The sequence below is a fragment of the Panthera leo genome, chromosome A2 (genome assembly GCF_018350215.1).
Source record: "Panthera leo isolate Ple1 chromosome A2, P.leo_Ple1_pat1.1, whole genome shotgun sequence".
Classification (NCBI taxonomy): Eukaryota; Metazoa; Chordata; class Mammalia; order Carnivora; family Felidae; genus Panthera; species Panthera leo.
In genome coordinates this window covers 90,701,780-90,724,428 of record NC_056680.1, presented here as the reverse complement: position 1 = coordinate 90,724,428, position 22,649 = coordinate 90,701,780, and the positions used below count along the sequence as shown (strand labels likewise).

Genomic DNA, 22,649 nt, shown 5'->3' with positions numbered 1-22,649 from the left:
TGTGACAGAAAATGCTATAGTAATTTACAATGAAAACAAGGTTTGCATGAATGCACTGTAAAAGAGTATTTCAGTGATCCTACTTACTTAAGGTACCAGAAGGACCAAAAAGGTGATGAAAAGCTACTATTTCTCACTGACACTTTCCACACAGTCAAAACACACACATCAGAACATATAAACGAATACACTAGGAACCCTACAGGGTTTCAAATAATTAAGACTGGTAATCAAAGTTAATTTTTAATGACAATATATTCAAAAATATTCAATGGCACCAACTTTTATTGTGAAAATGTCATTAGCTGTAAATGCCTCTCCTGGAAGAACACACTCAAAGACAAACACCTCTACCATCTAAAGATTGAATGGTTGAAATTTTTCTTGTATTTGACTATTTTTTCCCCCTCAATTATTGAGTTGCTAAGTGCCCAAAGGCAATCTTCACAATGCTTCAATACTTTTATTTATAGTTCAATGCCATCCTCCCTCTTTCATTTCCTGATACCAAATTAGGGGATAATGAGTCATTTTGGAAGAAAATCTTTCTAAAGGTGAATAATCAACAATGGGAAATTTATTCCATATAGTAGTTAATTTATTTTTTTTTTTTCAACGTTTATTTATTTTTGGGACAGAGAGAGACAGAGCATGAACGGGGGAGGGGCAGAGAGAGAGGGAGACACAGAATCGGAAACAGGCTCCAGGCTCTGAGCCATCAGCCCAGAGCCTGATGCGGGGCTCGAACTCACGGACCGCGAAATCGTGACCTGGCTGAAGTCGGACGCTTAACCGACTGCGCCACCCAGGCGCCCCTCCATATAGTAGTTTAGCTAAGTTTTTCCTTTATGGCTTCTATTTATCTCTTCAAATAACCTAACTCCTTGGTGCCAACACATGAGCAGGGTCCACGTAGGTCAGTATCAAGTAATAATGACTTCCAAAACCCAAACACACAAATTAATACGGTTTTTTCCCTTTTGTGTGAAAATTAGGTTTTTAAAAGCAATATTCTCAGGTTATCATGGGAATCTTATTTTAATAGCCTTTGGAAAGAACTAGACTATCCAAATATATAATGCTAAATATTAATATACCCAAAATTTCACTTTAAGTTCAGTGACATAAAACATTATTCATAATTCTTAAAACATAGTGTGTAAAATAAGTCACAAGTTTATTCTACAATTTTCCTATAAAAGGTATCCAATTCTGTAGAAAAATGCAAACATCACCTTTATTGTTAATATTTACACTTAGTTCTGTAAACAAAGTTGGCAAAAAGAAAATAAACCAAGCATTCTCATACACATTATTAAAATTTTCAAGAATATGATCTTCATCACTTCTGAAAAGTATTTATTTCAAGTCTAAAAGCCAGTAAATGTAGAAGTTGAAGGGGAAGAGAAAAACACTGACAACAAATTATTTGAATTTTCTTCTTCCCAAATATCTAAAACATCACATATACCACTGTTTTCAGTGTAGCTTGTGAAACCCAAAAATTCTGACTTCTCTTCACTAGTCTGAAACAAGTCTAGTAGAGATTGTACTGGTGAACTACAAATTCTGTTTCCTTCTTGTGTAATAAATTCAGTTCTTTTCTTATCTAATTCCACATTTGGTTCCAGATTTTCTTTTTTATTTCTTCCTAATAATATTTTCACTTTCCGATGGATCTTACCAGAAGGTAAACTATCCACATTGTTGAAGTTGCATTCACTGGGTTCCTCAGGGGGACTTTGGGATGGAGTCTTTGCTTGAACTGTTAGGTGCTCCTGTGAACTGTTTATTGCTAACAGACCAGAATCATGACCAACTATTGAATGAAGGTCCTTTTCCTTCACATTCTTTGCTGGAAAAAGCACAGTATCTGACTTTTGTTTTGGTTGAGATGCAGTATTATCCATACTGACGTTAGAAACTTGTACAGATGTCTGTAGCCTACATGGACAGCGATCTACACTTAGTTCTTCTAAGTCACTTTCATTTATCATTAATTTATGTTCAGAAATGTCAAGAATACATCCCTGTTTATTTTTACGTGGAGGTAGATGTGTAAAATTTTGTTTTAGGTCATTTTCAACTGGATTTAACTTGGAACATTTACTATTTGCTTTCTCATCGAGTCCTCTCAATTCACTTGAAGGGCAGGGGATGCATTCTGAAATAAACACAAACTTCCGTTCAGGTTCCTGGACTTCTTTATACAGGAAACGCTGCTCAACTACCTGTACATTATTTTCCTTGAAGTCTTTGTGAGAAGTATGTTGCAATTCTAGCTTTTCTTTTGGTTCAGACCTTTTCAAGACACTTGTAGTAATAGGAGAAAGGGATCCAATACTGTATTTTATTCTTTATAAAACAAAAAGAAAAAATTAAATTGCTATAAAAATTCCTTAAAGTCAAATTAGTATCTTTTAAAACTACTTATGTAGCTTATTTAACTTACACAATAATACAAAAATACTGAAATCTTAACACTTAGCCAAATTTACTTTACATGTCTTTAAAGTAATAAAACTGATATAGCTGAAAACTCTAGTGTACCCCCTCTTCTCATCTATGTTCTTCCCCTTCTTCCCAGAGGGAACCAGTATCTTAAATGTGATGTTTACAACTACTTTAACCATATAATTCAAAGAAAGAGGACAGTAAAGAGATATGGGTCTTCTCCCAATATTGTTCTCATTATCCTGAAAAATATCCTAACTTCTATGGTTTCATTTACATTAATACTGTCTCCTCATTTTACTTAACAATGTGGGGAATGAGTATTGGGACCTAAGGCAGAAACATATTCCCCACTTATTTATATTTAAGTGTAAAATATCTAAGAACATATGGAGTCAGAAACCTGGTATCTTTATACTCTAAAAATGACAAAATAGTAATCCTGAAGTTTCACACATGTATTTGACCTGAAAATCTCTTCATGGCGTCTCTTAATATCCTTGGTATGCTAGTTTGTATTACACAATCCTACTAAATTATATACAGAGAGAAACTTACCAGCTCACTACTTATGTTTTCTGTTCTACATGTCACAGATAACACAGAGAAATATAGAATTCAGCCTGCCCTTTCAAAACCAGCAAGGACCATTTTATATTTATTTTGTTTATACTTTCACTCAAGAATTCCTCTTGAACAAATGGAGTATTAAAAATGTAAAATTACTAGTCCAATACTGCTCTCTCCTTTAATGTCTAGAGATGTTTAGGTGATGTGCACACAGATGAAAATTATGCAGATAATATAAAGGAAAAACCAGTCTACATTTAAGTACTAGTTCAGAATTTGCTGCAGATTAAATTTTTAGGGAATTCTGAATTCTTACAGTAGCCCACATAATTATAGTTTTTTTTTTTTTTAAGAGAAAGTGAGAGAGCATGAGTGGCAGGGGGATAGGGGGGGAGGCGGGGGAAGAAGGACAGAAGGAGGGAGGGAGAGGGAGAGAGTAGAGAGCAAAGGGAGCGAGGGAGAGAAAACAGAGAATCTTAAGCAGGCTCCACACTCAGCACAGAACCTGACATAGGGCTTGATCCAACAACCCTGAGGTCATGACCTGAGCAGAAATCAAGAGTCAAGGCTCAACCAACTGAGCCACCCAGGCGCTCCCCACATACTTTTAATAATTGAAAATATGGCTCCTCTCCAAATATCTTAAGTCAATAATAAACAACCATTCTGAATGTTACAGAAATAAATTTAGACTGTTCTACCTAGATATAATCAAAAGACTTTGCAGTTAATTTTCTGAATCTGTACCTTGATATATTTTCTAATCTTCCTTAAGACTTAAGAGTAGACTAAAAACAGATGTAAGGACTGAATAGCCTAATGAGTTACTATAAATTTTAGCAAGTGAAAGCATGTCTTTTTATTTTGGATTTATGGGAATAATCTAACCAGGATCATTTAGTCAAAGTGCAGTAAACTGCTAATGAACAGTACTGTATCCATATTTCAAAGTTCTGTTAAGTACTATTAGTAAATATTATTGGCAAGTAGAATATAAGAAAAAAAAACTTAGTGAAAGTATAAAGACTTAACAGAAGTAAGTAGAAGAAGGTTTATTTAAACTCCTTAACTAAAAATTCTAGCTCTTCTAGTCCAAGAAGATGGTAAACTTTATGGTCCCAGACCAGGGACTGACAAACTGTATAGCACATGGACCAAATCTAGTCTATCATTTATATATTTTTCAATAGAGCTTTATTGGAACACAGCCACATCCACTCACTTATATATTGGATGTGGCTGCTTTCACTGAACAATGACAAAGCTAAGTAGTTGAAATAGGTATCTTATGGTTCACAAAGCCTAAAATATTTACTGTTTGCCAACTCCCCTTCTAGACTATAACAAGACTTGAAGACCTTAAAAGTAATCTAAAGTAAGCACTTTTGGTAGTGAAGAGGGGATGGGAGTGGGGAGAAAAGAAGTAATCAGTTCTTAATCATTTACATCCTGAAAAGATATATTCCTTCTAAGAACGAAAATCTGATTTATTTTTAGTTTAATGAAACAGCTTAATATTCTGGTAAAATTTAAAACTTAGGTTGATATATTACCTTTTATTTCTAGGCATGTCTCTTTCATATTCCACAAAGTCAAAAATTAACTTAGATACAATATCATCAACAACTTGATAGTGATTACTCTGTGCAAAGTTTTTATGTTGCTCACTTAGAAGATGCTAAAACAAAAACAAAAATACACATAAATCATATAATTATATTCTTAAACGAACAGATTCCTTTTTGTTCAAGCTTTCTAATATTTTCATGCCCCTAAGATTAGGTTTCTCATAACTACTCCTAAGAAATATCCTTTACTAGAACTTCAAAGAATGTTAAGTAAAATAAATTTGTGGTTTAAATGGAACTACAAATAAACTACATCAGAAAATGAAGATAAAGATGGAGAATACAATAGTAACATTTAGCATTTAGAGTGTGCTAATACTCTTAAGACAGTATTTCCCTTTATTTTATTTCATTCTTACACAATTACCACTAAGTAAATATGGTAGGGCCTATAAAATATTAAATGAATGAAATGTTACAGTTTAACATATAGGAATCCAAAAGGCGATTATAACAACAAGTGAAATAAATGCTGTGAGGTACAAAAAAAGAAAGAATTCACTACTGAGGAACACATTTGAGAATGAGCAAGTAAACCATCTCAATTACCCAATGCTTATAATGGAGAATATGGAAATTATATTCTCAGTCTTTTTTTTTTTTAATTGAAGTTTAGTTGACAGTTATTCTCAGTCTTAAGTGTGGTGCAGAATAGTAAACAAGTTCAGTGTACTGGGATAAAACTCAAAGGAAACAAAGTTTCTGCTAAATAGGTGGAATCTCCAGGCTAATTCTATTATTTCTCTGTCAGCTGATAAGGGAATTGCACCTAGAAGGCTGTACCAAGTGACTGTGCAAGAACCTCACTTCCGTTTCTCTAGTTTCATGTAACTTTTGATGATTTGACTGTATTTCCAAAAACTAAAGTCTCCAGTGATTACAAGAAACAAAAGTATTCTGGACTATTCCTTCCTAAGTTGCAAAATTGCCCACATAGAAATTATCTATACCCAGTAATGTTAAACAAATGAGAAATGATTAAAATGTAAAAAGAAACATTAACTTTTAAGTTTAGATTCCATTTACTCATGTCTTTAGGAGAAAGAAAATTAATTGTAATAAATTAAGAAAACAGTCTCCCAACTTTTATGTAGCTGTCCTCTACCTCCACCTACCTCTTCTCTGAAGTCCTGACTTAAATGTCGCTTTTTCAATAGAGTTTTCTATGTCCCTTATCCAGTGTTAAGTACCCTCTCATTATTTGTTACCATTGCGCTGTATACTTCACTTTTTTGATACTATCCTACTTGCAAAGTCATGTTTTGTATCAATCTTCTCTCTCATACCATAAAATATCTAAGGGAAAGGAATATGTCTGCCTTGCTTGTTGCTTAATCTACAGTAATCAAATCTGCTAAATGAATGCCTTGATACAGGTGGAACTGAATCCCTAAAACCTAAGATTCAGAAAAACAAAATAATATTTTCTTTATTCTCAGCAACTAAGAAACAGATAAATAAAAACTGAAATAACAAATGATTTTAAAATATAAATCCCAACATCTACTACTTTTCCTTCCTTGTGTCAGTGACCAGGTTTTCATTTTTCAGTCCTAACATTTTTTGAACATTAAATGAGGATCACAAATTGGTATTAAAGAAAACATCCATTAGAGATTATTCCATTTTAATAACAGCAAAGCAAAATTTCAGGACCAATCTATAACTTAAATTTCAAAATGATTTTTTGGGAAGGGGAAATATTTCTAAGATAGTTTTAGCTTCTTCTGATTAAAAATAATTTTAGGGCTCCTGGGTGGCTCAGGTTGGTAAATTGTCTGGCTCTTGACTTTGGCTCAGGTCATGATCTCAAGGTTCGTGGGATCGAGACCCACATCAGGCTCTGTGCTGACAGTGCGGATCCTGTTTGGGATTCTCTCTCTCCCTCTCTGTCCTTCCTCTGCACATGTACAAGCCTATATACCCAGTGTTTTCTCTGTCCCTCTCTCTCTCAAAATAAACATTTAAAAAAATAATTTTAAAGTAACCCTACATTTCTCCTTTATTACATAAATAAAAACACAGAATACTAACACAAAATACTAATATATTTTGGGTTATAAAACAATCAAACTTCAACTTAGAGTCTAAAAACAGAAATAGCTTATTTCTTAGATATTTATAAATATTATTCTTTCTCCTTAAACTTTTTCACCACCTTCTACCAAACTAAACACCAAACATACATATCCACTAAAATGACCAACTCAAATAATAACACCTAAAATTTAATAAACACAGCTCCCACCACTGTCCAAGGTCACACAAACAGGAAGCCAGGATTCAAACCTGGGTAGCGGGATCCAAACAAAGCTTTGGTTGTTTTTTTTTTTTTTTAATTTATTTATCACTTTACAAACTGCATCTTCATCTTGTACCCCTTCCAATTATTCTATTTCTCTTTCTGCTAATTCAAAGAATTCTACTTTCTTCTCAGCCTATTAATCATATGCTCATTTTTTAATTCCTCAGGCCTGAAGCATCTTCTCTTACTCCGAACATCCAATCCACTGGCAAACCCCCTTCACCCCATCTTTAAATATATCCACAATCTGACCAGGCCACATCACTTCCACTTCCACTAGGTCATCACTACCAGTTTAATGGTTTTTTCAATCCCATCAAATCAGTTTAATTTAGCACTTTTGCACTGCTTATTTCAATATCCATGAGTCTTGTTCCCTCACTTCCTAGGTTTCTACTTCAATTTCACTTTATTGAATCACAATATTGCATTCAATATTCAGTTATCTAGGTTTTCCTCATGTAGTCTAAGTAAGTATCAACACTCCCATTGCTGCTTTACAGTTTCTCATAGCACTGATCTCATGTTCTTTTTACTTTTCTTACCATGTAGTTACCTATCCCCCACCCCCTTCCATAGAATGTAATTTTCACAAGGGTAGGGAATTGGTCTCTTTTGTTCAATGCTGTTTGCTCAGAGTAGTGACTGGTATAACACAGGTACTTAATAAATATTTGCTGAGTTAATGAATAAAAATGATTTTTTCAATATATTATTTTCCCACTTTGGGTTCTTAAAATTTAAGATAATTCTATAAAAAAGAAATACATGCTACTTACAAGTTATGAACCACAATCAGAAAAATAAGCTAAAATTTAAATAGTAAATATTCATAGTTTTAGAAATATCAACCCCCCAAGTATAAAATGACACTTACAGTTTCAAGATCTTCATATTTCTGCAAGCAACATTCACAGTATCCTTTTTTTTTCTTCTCTTTCAACTGGAGTTGAATTGGGATTCCACATTTATTGCCATCTGTTTGGATTCTGATAGAAATATACGGTAAAAGAATTAACTCCTGAACATTAAGAAGTAATTTATAGTGTACCGTCCTCACCTATCAAACAATCTGCTATAATCTCCAGAGATTTATATCAATAAATACTTTTAAATATATATCTTTTTAAGAAATTAAGAAGCAAACTAAGAATGCAGTAATTATTCTGTAGAATATTGTAGATTACTTAGGAGATATAACACATTTTAATTGTAAATATCTGTAAGCCACCCCTCAACCTCAATCTATTGATCTAAATCTGACTTAGAAGAGATTCAGACTTCTAATCTAGCAGAGAGCCATTGAAAATACACAAGGGGTAAAACCGTAACAGTGATCAAACATAAACACACACACACACACACACCACCATGGCTAAATGAATTATTTTAAATATTTGCTTAAAATGAAAAAAATCACTTAAAGGTTAAACCAACCTTAGTTTAACCTGCGTTTGCTTCTGGATGCTAGATGGCTTATCTACATCAAATGGACTGGAGGGCTTCTGAATAGAATAATTTATAAAAGGCATATTGGTCAGCTGAAGATAAAATGGTCTATAAAGTCTAAAAAAGTAAAAAGACAAATACATGAAATTCTTTAGGGTGAAAAAAAACCACAACTGAAGTCTTCTATTTCAAAAACATGGAATTCATCTAGAATCTGAAATAACAGAAATCAGTTAGGCTTTCCTTCCCAATTCCTAGACCTAATTCTTTTCTTAAAAACAAACATTTTAAAAAGAATATGGTAAAATAACACAAAACTTACTATCTTAACCATTTTTTTAAAAAGTAATCTCTATGTACAGCATGGGGCTCAAACTCATGAGCGACATCAAAAGTCACAGGCTCTACTGACTGAGCCAGCCAGGTGCCCCTATTTCACCCATTTTTAAATGTACACTTCAGCTGCATTAAGTACATTTACAGTGTTTTCCAACCATTAACACTGTCCATCTCTAGAACTCTTTTCATCTTTTTTTTTTTTTTTTTTTTTTTAAATTTTTTTTTTTCAACGTTTTTTATTTATTTTTGGGACAGAGAGAGACAGAGCATGAACGGGGGAGGGGCAGAGAGAGAGGGAGACACAGAATCGGAAACAGGCTCCAGGCTCCGAGCCATCAGCCCAGAGCCCGACGCGGGGCTCGAACTCACGGACCGCGAGATCGTGACCTGGCTGAAGTCGGACGCTTAACCGACTGCGCCACCCAGGCGCCCCTCTTTTCATCTTTAAAAACAGCAATTCTCTACCATTAAACAGTAACTCATTCTCCCTTCCCCACCAACTCTTGACACATCTCATTAAATGGAATCATGTAGTATTTTTCCACTTATTTCACTTAGCGTAATGTCCTCAAGGTTCATCCATGTGTCAAAAACTAATTCCTTTTTAAGGTTGAATAATAACCATTTTACGTATATACCATATCATCCATTCATTGGTTGATGGATATATGGATTGCTTCTGCTGCTGGGCTACTATGAACAGTACTACCACCAACATGGAATGTTCAAGTCTTGCTTTCAATTCCTTTGGATATATACCCAGAAGTGAAACTCCTAGATCATATCATAGTTGCAATTTTATGAAGAACCTCCATACTGTTTTCCATAGTGGTCACACTATTTCACAATCCCACCAACAGTGCACAAGGGTTCCAATTCCTCCACATCCTTGCCAATACCTATTATTCTGATTTTGTTTTTAATAACAGCCATCCTAATGGTGTGCGGTGATAGATATCTCATAGTGGTTTTGATTTGCATTTCTCTGGTAATTAGTGATGTTGAACATCTTTCCATGTATTTGTTGGCAATTTGTTTGGAGAAACATCAAGTCCTGTGCCATTTTTAAAATCTGATAATTTGATTTTCTGTTGGCTTTTTAATATTACATTTTTTAAATTAAGTTTTTAATTCCAGTACAGTTAAAATACAGTTATTACATCAGTTTCAGGTGTATAATATAGTGATTCAACAATTCCATACATCACCGAATGCTCCTCCTGTTTGCCCCAGGCATTATGCAAACTATAGTTTCTATGTTGCCTCTTCGCAGGCTGCTGTCTCTTTAAGGGCAGGAACCTAGCTATCACATGCCCTTCCAACTCACTAGTAAGTCAGCTGACTTTTAAATCTCTAAGATCCAAGTCCTGCTGGTTATACAAAATCAGGGAACTCAGCTGTTCTGGTTTTCAAAGCCAGACATTATAGGGATTCATCCTCCCCTTGTGGGCTACCTGGTGCTTTCACCTCTCCAAGCCAGGGCCTGCAGCTCCCAATCACCATTTCTGCCCTTTCTAATCTTTCAGATGTGGCTTCTTCTCCACATCTAGTTGTGAAGTTTGTTCTGCCAGTCTTCAGATGGTTCTCTGGTTTATTCATTCAGATGCAAGTGCTAACTAGTTGTAAACATGGGATAGGTTGAGGATCCTCCTCCATTATCTTCCCAAGCTCCACCCCGACCCCCCATATTACACTATATTAGATAAAGGATTTAAAAATATCTTCTCCCATTCCATGGTTTGCCTTTTCACTGCTGTGCACAGGAATTTATAATTTTGATCTAATCCAATTTATCTTTTGTTGCTTGTGGTTTTGGTATCATATTCAAGAAATCATTGCAAAATCCAGTGTCATAAAGCTTTCCCCTTGTTTTCTTCCAAGAGTTTTAGTTATAAGTCTTTGATCTATTTTGAGTTAATTTTATGTATGTTATAAATTAATATTCCAACTTCATTCTTCTGCATGTGCATATGTAGTTTCCCCACTACTATTTGCTAAAGACTGTCCTTTCCCCACTGAATAATGCTGGCATCCATTTGACCATACATGTAAAGTTTTTACTTCTTAGCTCTTTATTCTTTTCCATTGGTTTACACATCTGTCTTTATGTCGATAACAAGTTGTTCTGATTACTGTAGCTATTAGTAAATTCCAAAATCATGAAGTCTAGATCTTCAATTCTGTTCTATCAAGATTGCTTTGGGTGTTTGTGGTCCCTTGCCATTTGGTATGAATTTTAGGATGTATTTCTCACTTTCCGCAAAAAACATCATTGGGATTTTGACAGGGACTGCACTGAATCTGTAGATCGCTTTGGGCAGTACTGACATGTTGGCAATCTGAAGTATTCCAATCTATGAACTTGGGATATCTTTCCATATACTGGTGCCTTCTCTAGGCCTAACTTTGAATTGCATTTTTTTTCCTCATAGTAATACGTTTCATAAAAAGAAGCACTCAACACATCTTTGTCACCTCAATGAGTACCCAAAATTAATCACACATGTCTAAAGGAGTAACTAGAAGGTTAAGAAAAAGTTATCTAATTCTCATGTCAAATTAATTTCCTTGTATACAGTCTTCATTAAGATTACTCTTTGAAACTTCAGAATGAGTTCAAGAAAACTACTAAAGGTTATTCTCAGATTTTGTACTTCCAAATATTACCTAATAATTTCTTTTTCATAAAGTAGAAGCAATCTTTAAACAGTATTTCTAAATCATTAGGTACTGCATTTAGCTAGCAAATCATTATTTGAAATATTAAAAAAATGAGCTGGTTTCATGACTGCTCTAAACCAAATATTTCAAGGAATTATCATCTACAACATACTGAAACTAAATTAAGCTAAAAATTGCTTAATTTTTGAGCAAAAATTAATTAACGCTACTTTCTCCAACTTGTGCACCTGCCTATCAGTATAACTCTAACAAAGAGACCTAATAATATTAGTGGATATAGCTTAATTAATTAGATTTTTTTTCTTTTAACTGAACTTAGATACTTACTGGCTCATATCCTCCACCTTTACAAAAGGTTTTTTAAGTCTACCTGCTTGAGAACAAACAAAACATTATTATTAGATATGTATAAATCCAAGAAATTAAAAAAAAAATACTCTGGCTAAAAATCCCACCCAACTATGTACAGGTCCTCAATTTACAATCAGGATACACCTTAATAAACCCATTTTAAGTTGAAAATATTGTAAGATGAAAATGCACCTAACCTATCAAACATCATAGCTTAGCCCTAGCCTAACTTAAAGCATGCTCAGAACACTTACATTAGCTTATAGTTGGACAAAATCATCTAACCCAAAGCCCAATTTTATAATAAAATGCTGACTATCTGATGTAATTTATTGAAAACTATACTGAAAGAAAAAAACAGAATGGTTTTAAGCATACTGGTTGTTTACCCTTACAACCACGTAAATGAATGGCAGCTGCAGCTCCTTGCCGTTGCCCGTCATGAGTATTGTATGGCATACTGCCAGCCCGGGAAAAGGTCAATATTCAAAATGTGAAGTACGATGTCTACTGAATGTGTATTACTTTTGTAACATTGTAAAGATGGAAAATTATAAGCCAAACCATTGTAAATTGAGGACCATCTGTATCCATTATCCATTTCATTTCAACTCAAAGTTTTAAGCCTCAGGTGAGATATTTTACAATACCAGCCCATTTCCAAAATACCAGAAGTTCTGTCTATATCCTGAGATTCTTAAACTGAAGGGATCCCCCAAAAGATCTATGAATAGAATTCAGGAGAATAATGAGCTAAAACAGGAAAAAATTTCAACTTTTATTTTCACTGATCTCTAACCAAAATTTAACATTTCCTCCAGTTATGCATATAAGGAACAGGATCACAGTGGTATTAGTAGTGCCTGTAATTCTGATACTGAATAAAAGAAATACTTTCATATTAGTTATTACAGATATTCGAAAGCACCAATGATAGCTTACCACTGCAAAATTACAATAGCAATTAGAATCACTGCTAGAACTCATTTTTAATGTGTAAAAAAAATCAAGTATATCATGATTTCATAACTCAAAATATTCTGACAACTGAATTTCATTTACTGACTTTCTCAGTAATCTAATAATTTTTCAAATGTTTTTAAAAACATTATTCTGAAAAGGGGTCCATAAGTTTCACCAGACTACCATAGGTGTCCATATTCTAAAAAAGGCTAAGACCTACTGAACGAGTTCCCTGAAGGGTTGTTTACATGATTTTTCAGAGGAGTTTTATATGTTCTATTTTCTAAAGGCAAATCAAACACACTTAAGGATATCAAAATACTTACTTCTTGCTTTCTGTGTACCAATACCTACTCTTTTCCCCTAAAAAGAAAAAAAAAGAAAAAAAGTGAAAACACTGGATTTGAAAGTACTGTGACAATGGCAACTGCAATGGCTCTTTTTATCCTGAAGACCATCATACAGGGAAAGTATTAAATAAAAAAGGGTGATTACTGTAGTTTTGGGGGGGGGGGGCGAGAAGTTTGCTTTTAAAAATCAACTCAACCAAAGACATGAAACAATGAACATAAAACAAGCTTACTTTTATAATGCACCCCCAAAATACCTTGCATTCTAGCTATAATTGTTTTTGTCTTCACAGAAAGAAATCAACCAATGAGGAAAAGGTACAGTTAATGAAATAATCTAAAAGTCATTGTAAGTTATTTTTATGCCTTTACTCAACAAAACATTTGTGATAGAATGAACAAAGGAATTATTGAAATATTACAGTCTGTCAATTCCTGTCAAGGTGGAATATGTTAAATATGGTTAATTAATCCCCCTGATAACAACTAAAACTCTGGATAAAATACAATAAGCAACTACAGGAGAACAGAAAAGTAAATAAAAGCAGACGTACTGTAGAAAGAATCCAAAACTTAGGCCACCTTTAAGGGACTACACTTCCCATCCTCCCCTTTATCTCACAATGTAACCTCTAATCACAGAGTTGGCAGCAATTAGTGGAGTCAGTGGCTAAAACTTCTATATAAACCACATATTTCCTGTAGTCCCAAGAGTACAAAGGAAATCCATGGACTATTTTTTCCTTTTCTCCCACAGTTCTACCTCAGGGTGGATCCCAGTTATTAAACTGCAGTTGTAGGTGCCATAGGCAACTAAAATTGAGAAATTCTGACTTTCTAAACATAAAAACAAGGGAAAGGGCCATTGTAGGCTGGAGAGTGAAGGGTAGACTGCAGAAAGTAGCAAGTTGGAGAAAGGGATCCCTAATTACCTATATATATACAAAATAGGTGTTGGGCTTAACTTCAAGGCTTTGAAAATAGAACTAAGATTTAAACACTGCCCAAGCCTTTGACTAACCTATAAGTGATACATGTGCAGAACAAACAGCTGCATACAAATCTTTGAAAACCAAAACGGAGACTGGAAGTGCTATGTACAGAAACTGAGACAGAACTGATAGTTTGAACAAAACTTGACAAATGTTTGCTAAAACAATCACACACACAAAACCCCCAATCACGACAGCAACAAAATCAGCATTCTCCAGAGTACTGTAATAGCTCTGGAAGTCTATACAACATAAATTTGCAATATTTAATATAAATAAAAAATTATTTGACATATTAAGTATCAGTAAAAACATGATCAATTCTTGAGGGAAAAAGACAATCAGATGCCAACCCCAAGATGTTTCCAATGTCAAAATTATCAGAGAAAGACTCTAAGGGTAAACACAGTTAAAATGAATGGGAAAATACAAATTCTCTGCAAAAAGACAAACAATTTAAAAATAATCAAATGTAGAAGTGAAAAATACATGATTTAGAATTAACTGGATGGGCTTAAAAACACAGATGATCCACTGAAGTGTCAGAGAATTGGAAGACATCAATAAAAATCTTTACTTAGAAGAACAGAGAGAAAAAAAGGTGGGCGGGGGAATGAACAGTCTCTCAGGGACCCAGTAAGCACCTTGTTTGTATTCTACTATAATTAACAAAAAAAGGTCTAAAATTAGTGTTACTGGAGATGCAGAAATAGAAGAAACAGAATGAAGAAAAACAAGTTTAACAAAATAGCTCAAACTTCCCAAACATAAGTTTATAGATTTCAGAAGCTTAGTGAACAACAAACAGAATCATCTCAAAGTAAACCATGCTGAGGCATAACACAAACTGTTGAAAACCAAACATAAATTAAAAATTTTGGAAGTACATAGAGAAAAATGATCATTATATATAAGAAAACAACAATCGAATGACTCCAGATTTTTCATCAAAATCCGTGGAAGCAAGATAGTTGTAGAACACCTGTAAAAGTACTAAAATAAAGGGGCGCCTGGGTGGCTCAGTCGGTTAAGCATCCGACTTCAGCTCAGGTCACGATCCCGCGATCCGTGAGTTTGAGTCCCATGTTGGGCTCTGGGCTGATGGCTCAGAGCCTGGAGCCTGCTTCCGATTCTGTGTCTCCCTCTCTCTCTGCCCCTCCCCCGTTCATGCTCTCTCTCTGTCTCAAAAATAAATAAACGTTAAAAAAAAAAATAAAAGTACTAAAATAAAGAATTTTTATTTATTTTTTTAAGTTTATTTATTTTGAGAGAGAGACCATGTGCACAAGTGCACACAAGCAGGGGAAGGGCAGAGAGAGAATTTCAAGCAGGCTCTACACTGCCAATGCAGAGCCGAAGCGGGGCTTATCTCACAAACCGAACTGTGAGATCACGACCTGAGCCGAGATCAAGAGTAGGATGCTTAACCAACTGAGCCATGCAGGTGCCCCTGAAATTAAAAAAAAAAAAAAATTAATTCATAGTTCTTTATCCAGTGAAAAGATCTTACAGGAATGAAAGCAAAATAAAAACATTCTCACATTCTCTTCCATATGACTTTTTCGAGCTAAAAGGGTAAAACTGGTGGGTTTTTCAAAAAATGCAAATCTAACAAAATATATCACAAAAATTGGTTTGGGAGGATAAAAGGGTTCAAAAAGTCTTAAGCCTTCTACATTTTATTTGAAGGGTAAAATGCTAACTCTAAATAGACTATGAAAAGTTACATAGGTATAGTTTAAATCCTAAGCAACAACTAAAAACAAAACAAAAACAAAAACAAAAAAATGGATATGGTAAAAAAGCCAAGAGATAAATTTTCCAACAATCTGAAAGGCAGCAGAAAATAGAGAAACAGAGAAATAAAATACAGAGAACACCAAGAGAAAAACATTAGTATACTTAATAGGCCTAAATTAAACAATACTGATAATTACTAAGTAGAAATCATTAAAAACATGCCAATTAAAAGACAGACATTGGCAGATTTAATAAAAAGACAAGTTCCAAATATCTATTAGAAACGCATTTAAAAAACACACAGGTATGTAAATGGAGAAGGAATAAAAAAGAGCATGCAAACACTAATCAAAAGGAAGCTGGGGACACCTGGGTAGCTCAGTTAAGTGTCTGACTTCTGCTCAGGTCATGATCTTGCGGATCATGGGATAGAGCTCCATATCAAGCTCTTGCTAACAGCTCAGAGCCTGCAGCCTGCTTCAGATTCTGTGCCTCCCTCTCACTCTGTCCTTCCCCCGCTCTTACTGTCTCCTTCTCGCTCTAAAATAAATGTTAAAAAAAATTAATAGTAATAAAAAAAGGAAAAAAGTGGCAATAGTGTTTCAGACACAGAGACTTCAGAACATGAAATACTAACAGGGACACAGGGACATTATATGACAATAAGGTTACTTACTAATAGGGACAGAGGGACATATGATAAGATTAATTCACAAAGAAAACATAAGAATAATATAGGTGTATACATCTAAGAAGACTCAAAATACATGAGTCAAAAAGTGTGACAGAACTGGAAGGAAAAGTACACAAATTCACATTATACTTGGCAACTTCGGTACTCCTCTCACTTTCAGTGATGGCTAGAATAAGACAAAAAATCAGTATGGATACAGAAAACCTATACAATTTGACCTATTTGACATCTAAAGAATATTCCACCTATTGGGGTGGCCTGTGTGGCTCAGCTGGTTAAGCATCAACTCTTGGTTTCAGCTCAGGTCATATCTCATGGTCTGTAGGTCTGAGCCAGTTTGTAGGTTTGAGCCCCATGTCAGGCTCTGCACTGACAGCACAGATACTGCTTGGGATTCTGTCTCCTCTCTCTCTGCCCCTCCTCTAGTTGCTCTGTCTCTGCCCCTCACAAAATAAATAAACTTAAAAAAAAAAAAAAAAAAAAAAGAACATTCCATCTATTAATTGCAGAATATACACTTTTTAAGTGCACATGGAACTTGCATTAAGAGACTATATTCTGGACAATGATACAAACCTTGACAAACTTGAAAGAACTGAAATCACACAAAGTGGGTGTTCTGACCATAAAAGAATTAAAACAGCAATCATTCATTGCTAGTGGAAATGTAAAATGGTAGAATCCTTTTGCAAGACAGTTTGGCAGCTTCTTACCAAATTCAACATACTCTTACCATCTAATCCAGCAATTATACTCCTTGGTATTTATCCAAATGAGTTGAAAACTAAGGTCCAAACAAAACCCTGCACATGGCAACCAAGATGTCTTTCAGAAGGTGAATGAGTAAAGTTGCAAATCCAGGCAATGGAATTATTCAGCAATTAAAATAAAAAAGCTATCAAGTCATGACAAGACATGGAGAAACTTTAAAAGCCTATCACTAACTGAAGAAGCTAATCTGAAAAGGCTACATACTATATGATACCAAATATGACATTCTGGAAAAAGCCAAACTATGGAAAAAGGATCAGTAGTTACGAGGAGGGAGAGAGAGATGAATAGATGGAGCCTTTTTAGAGAAACTACTCTGTATGATACTGTGATGGAAGATACATGTCACTATTTATTTGTGCAAACCTACAGAATGTACAACATCAAGAGTGAATGAACCCTAACGTAAACTATGGACTTTAAGTGATGATGACTTATCAATAAAGATTCATCAATTTATAATCAATGCACCACTGTAGTGCAGGATGTTGATAGTGGGGGAGGCTGTGTGTATACTGAGAGGCAAGGGGTATGTGGGAATATCTGCCACTTACTCAAATTTACTATGAACCTACAGCTGCTCCAAAACAGTGTCTGTATGTATACTATATCCATAAATGCCATATATATTATATATATTTGATGCATATCATAAACATATATATTATATACACATACACCCACACCCACATATATATATATAAAGCTCTATACAAATTGCGTGAGAATGCAGTAAAGCAGAGCTCAAAAAAAATTTACAGCAAAGCTGGTTCTTTGAAAAGATTAATAAAATTGATAAAACTCTATCCTAATGAAGAAAAAATGTAATAATGATCTCAGGAATGAAAGACGAAACCTCATTCAGACTCCATAGACATTAAAAGCTTAATTAGGGAATATTATAAACAACTTTGCCATCAATTTGACAGCTTAGACAGGAAGTACAAATTCCAAACACCAAAATACACTCAAGAAGAAATAACCTGAAATTTCTTTTATCTAATAAAGAAATTGAATTCATAGTTGGGGATTTTCAAAAGAAAATTCCAGACCTAGATAACCTTACTAGGAAATTCAACCAAACATTTAAGAAATAAAACTGACTCGGGGCGCCTGGGTGGCTCGGTCGGTTAAGTGTCTGACTTCAGCTCAGGTCATGATCTCGCAGTCCGTGAGTTCGAGCCCCGCGTCGGGCTCTGTGCTGACTGCTCAGAGCCTGGAGCCTGTTTCGGATTCTGTGTCTCCCTCTTTCTCTGCCCCTCCCCTGTTCATGCTCTATCTTTCTCTGTCTCAAAAATAAATAAACATTAAAAAAAAAAAAAAAAAAAAAAGAAATAAAACTGATTCTACAAAAACCCATCTAGAAAATAAAAGTGGAAATACATCCCAGCATTTGAGGAGAGAATTACCCTGACGCTAAAACCAAAGACTCAAAACAGAAAAAGACGACCAATATTCCTCATGTACATATGTATGTGTATATGTACATGTACACACACACACACGCACACACTCCCCAAAATTTCAAGTAAACCGAGAAAAGAAAAAAAAACTCGAAGCACTTTAAATAGTGGAGCAAAATGCATTCATTCAACTTTAGTACTTGGCAAGCCAAATTTTCCAGAAACATTTTCTTCTCATATACAAACAAAATTTCTTACATACATACAATCAATCAATCAATCCCTGACAAGTATACATCCTGGACTACAGATAAATTTGGTATTCTTATCCTTTTTGTTTTGAGAGAAAAGATCTGTTTCACAGCTATTTTATCACACTTTCATTGTTTTTCTTGTTTCACCAGGGCAACAACCCCTAGTGCCGGGCCCTTAACAGGACTGAATATCTGTTGAATATTGAGGGTTGTAAGTAAACAAAATATCCCTGAATACTTTTTAAACTATGAACCATGACCTATTAGCAGGTTAATATCAACTTAAGAGTTGTGACTAGTATTTTTTACAAACGAAAATACAATACTATTGAAATACTGGCATAAATCACATTAAGGGTAAGTACTATTTCATGAAACTTGTTTCAGATATGTACTTAAATACACTGCATGTAGACAGAAATGCGTTTGTATATTCAGAGACCATAATGTCCTTGTGAGTTTACATTTTCGTATTTGTTTCTATATACCATCCAAAAACTCTGTAAAGAACAGTAAAGGTAGCTTAATGCTATTTAGCATATTTCAATTAAGGTATATTCACCCATAATTTTTTAAAATTTGGAAATAGCCATTTGGAGGTTTGTTTTATCACTTGTAAATAAGATATTCAAAGCATTAAGTATTAAGTAAACTATTTGTTACTTTCTGCAAATTGTTCCTATCTTATACAAATGTAAACTTATTAAAAATACAAAATTCATTAAGACTTTAGGTATCTTTGCACATAACATGCATATATGGAATACTCATGATGTAAAATATGTTTCTTATTGAAAACTGTGTTCAGAAGAGTTTAAAAGTCACTGTCCCAATGTCACTATTACCAGCAAACATGCTTTACTGGCAACCAGACCTTTCATATCTATTCAACTAGGTTACTCTCCTATTAATAATCTCAGTAATTTTCCAAACCTTTCCAAATAAACTCTAACTCCTTTATACAACGTGCAAGGTCCTATCTGAACTTCGTAATTTTTCCTGCTTCATCATTTATCATTCTCCCACACAAAAATCAAGGTGCATTTGATTTCAGAAAATTTCCCTAACATGCCAGCCTATTTATGTCTACATGTGTTTATACATATACTCTTCTATAAAATTTTCCTTTTATATTTTAATCATTTAAGGATTGACGAAGAAAAAGCAGACCACAAAAGAATACACTGGTATGAGAACTGTGAGAAAAATGAGAGATGATTAAGTTCCAGAAGAAAACAGGTAAACTAAAAAGGAGATGAACAAAAGCTCACAGAACCAATATGACTCGTTTTAAAAAGTGTTAACTCCAGGGGTGCCTGGGTGGCTCAGTTGGTTAAGCGTATGACTTCAGCTCAAGTCATGATCTCACAGCATGTGGGTTCAAACCCCACGTCAGGCTCTGTGCTAACAGCTCTGTGTATGTCTCTCTCTCAAAAATAAATAAACATAAAAAAAAAAAAGTGTTAACTCCATTTGGCAAATCAGTCCGGAGTTTTATACTTCATAGGCTAAAGAGTGAATGGGAAGTATGAAAGTGGAGATTTGAGTTTAGATGATAAAAAGATTGGATGGTTATCAGGGAAGGATAGAGATCAAAAGAGGTAAGTTTTATTATACTTATTTTAAAGGATGGAAAAGCCCTGATTTGGTATAAAGGCTCTAAGGAGGAAGCTAGTTTTTGAAAAGGGAAGACACAAGATACGGAAACATTAGGTCTAACACTGCAATGCCTAATGCACTCAATTAGCAAATATTGTGAGTTCAGGCCAGAAAGCCATAGTGCATAACAAGATTTTGTCATAATGCTATCTAGAGCAGTTGAAAAGTAAACACATTTCCTATTTATGTTCACCAAAGAAATAAATTATATATATGAGAAGCTTCTCCTGCAATAAGCTAATTATGTTTTCCTTCAGAACTGAACAAGAGTATCTAATAAAAAGCAACAGCAGCCAAAGAAGCAACCAAAAATAAATACAACTATGCCAGCCTCCCAGGAACAACTTTTACCTCACGAGTAATCCTAAAGTTAAATGATACATAATACCTTATTCAAATAACAGAAAGATGGATACAGTACAAAGGCTTACCTTTGCTGGCAAGTAATATTTTCTACTTGGCAAGAATAATTTATAGATAAATAAAAACCAACCTTGATCACTGTGATTAGTTTAAAAATTAAGGAAAATAACATACCACATCTCTTACAGAAGTGCTTGATTTCTTGAGTAAATATAATTCTTTTTTCTTTTGTTCAATGTAGTATCTAATGTCTTCATTAAAAAAAAAAAAGCTTAAGGTTAGCATTTTTATCTTTAGAGTTAAGCACTGCTATTTTCTTACTACTAGATTTAGGTGAAAGAATTACCATTATAGGACCTCTTGCTATCAGAATACTCCCTACCTAAAGTTGGGAACCAAGGGGTACAAATTAATACTTTTAACAAATATTGTCAAAAAATTGATAAAATCCTTACCATCAATATGAAGAATTTTTACTCCCCATGATAATGCATTTGATAATATACTATTTGAAGGAATAAAATCCTGTAAAATAAAAAAGGTTTGATAGTTTTTCTAGAAAATTACTAACTTAAATGAGCTAAATTTTAAAAATTATTTGAGGGTTAATGTCACTGAGGTGGGTATTCAGTAACATACACAGTTACAAGGGCAAAGAGTACACCAGTTTTTATTTTGCGATTTCTAAAATCAACCCTGTTTAATATATTCCCATATACTTCACAATTAATCCCACTGTAGCCTTCCAATTAACAGTTTCAAGAAATTTCATTTAAAAATACAAAAATGCCATAAGCTTCATACGTCTGCAGTAATATTTTAAAAGGCCACAAGATGGAGATGTTTCTTCATGAAAAGTAGATTCTGTTCTTTGTAAAACAAGATACATGCTGATATTTACGCTTTTTCTACTTAAAATTAGGAAAGGAAGATTTGGGGAACATCTCCATTTCCACTTGAATTTTTAATAACAGAATAAATACTGTCAGTTTTTAAATTTCATACTTACATGGTCCTTGATAGCTTTTTCAACTAATAATTTTCCTCTGCTCAAACACACCTATAAAAAGACCAGAGATCAAACGTTAAACATTATAACATAATGCCTCATTGGGAAAAAATTTAAAAATAGCTAAAATAAATAGATACAATTTATAAATTTTAATAATAAAATATCAAAAATAAATGAAAGGTATCTGTACAAGTATTACAGACTATCAACACAATAAATGTACAGTAAAAGTGAGTTCCTTAGAGTCTTGGGAATAAGATCTATTAAAGTATGCTTCTTTTCTTGATAGAGCAACTAAACAAATGAGACCATAGGTTAGTTTTGTAGTAAATTCTATTAAACATTAAAAATAAAATAGCTAGATTCTTCTGAAATTGTCTATAATTAAAAACTAAGTTTAGATTCTAATTCCCTATTCAAATGAAGATCTAAGAATATCAATTGTATATGTTGTCTTTACATGGTATTTCATTTCACATTTTAAGCAAAATACTGGAGATGCAATTGAAATGCTATGAGCAACAGTTCATTTGGAACCATTCACTAGTATATAATCTCATTCCTGCAAAAAAGCATTAAAGTGAAAAAATGCATGAGCCTTCCTGGACTTTTTTCCCCTTCTGTGTATTTGTTTTTTCTCCTTCCACAATTTATCCTTGACTATAATCTT

The 22,649-nt window shown here is 33.9% G+C and overlaps 1 protein-coding gene across 4 annotated transcripts in view; it reads right to left on the bottom strand.

Annotated features, from left to right (window-relative positions):
• Nucleotides 1–1,022: 1,022 nt before the first annotated feature.
• Nucleotides 1,023–22,649, bottom strand: part of DBF4 (DBF4 zinc finger) — a 30,512-nt gene continuing 8,885 nt past the window's right edge. For 3 of the 4 annotated variants that reach the window (XM_042917024.1, XM_042917032.1, XM_042917047.1), the window contains 9 exons: nucleotides 21,977–22,027; nucleotides 21,423–21,492; nucleotides 21,142–21,218; nucleotides 13,068–13,104; nucleotides 11,755–11,800; nucleotides 8,395–8,523; nucleotides 7,835–7,946; nucleotides 4,578–4,702; nucleotides 1,023–2,355 (listed from right to left, as the gene is read on the bottom strand). In XM_042917024.1, the coding sequence (XP_042772958.1) occupies nucleotides 1,371–2,355; nucleotides 4,578–4,702; nucleotides 7,835–7,946; nucleotides 8,395–8,523; nucleotides 11,755–11,800; nucleotides 13,068–13,104; nucleotides 21,142–21,218; nucleotides 21,423–21,492; nucleotides 21,977–22,027 (1,632 nt within the window). In that variant the 3' untranslated portion in view covers nucleotides 1,023–1,370. The remainder of the gene's footprint in view (nucleotides 2,356–4,577; nucleotides 4,703–7,834; nucleotides 7,947–8,394; nucleotides 8,524–11,754; nucleotides 11,801–13,067; nucleotides 13,105–21,141; nucleotides 21,219–21,422; nucleotides 21,493–21,976; nucleotides 22,028–22,649) is intronic. The other variant, XM_042917040.1, reaches the window with a different exon arrangement.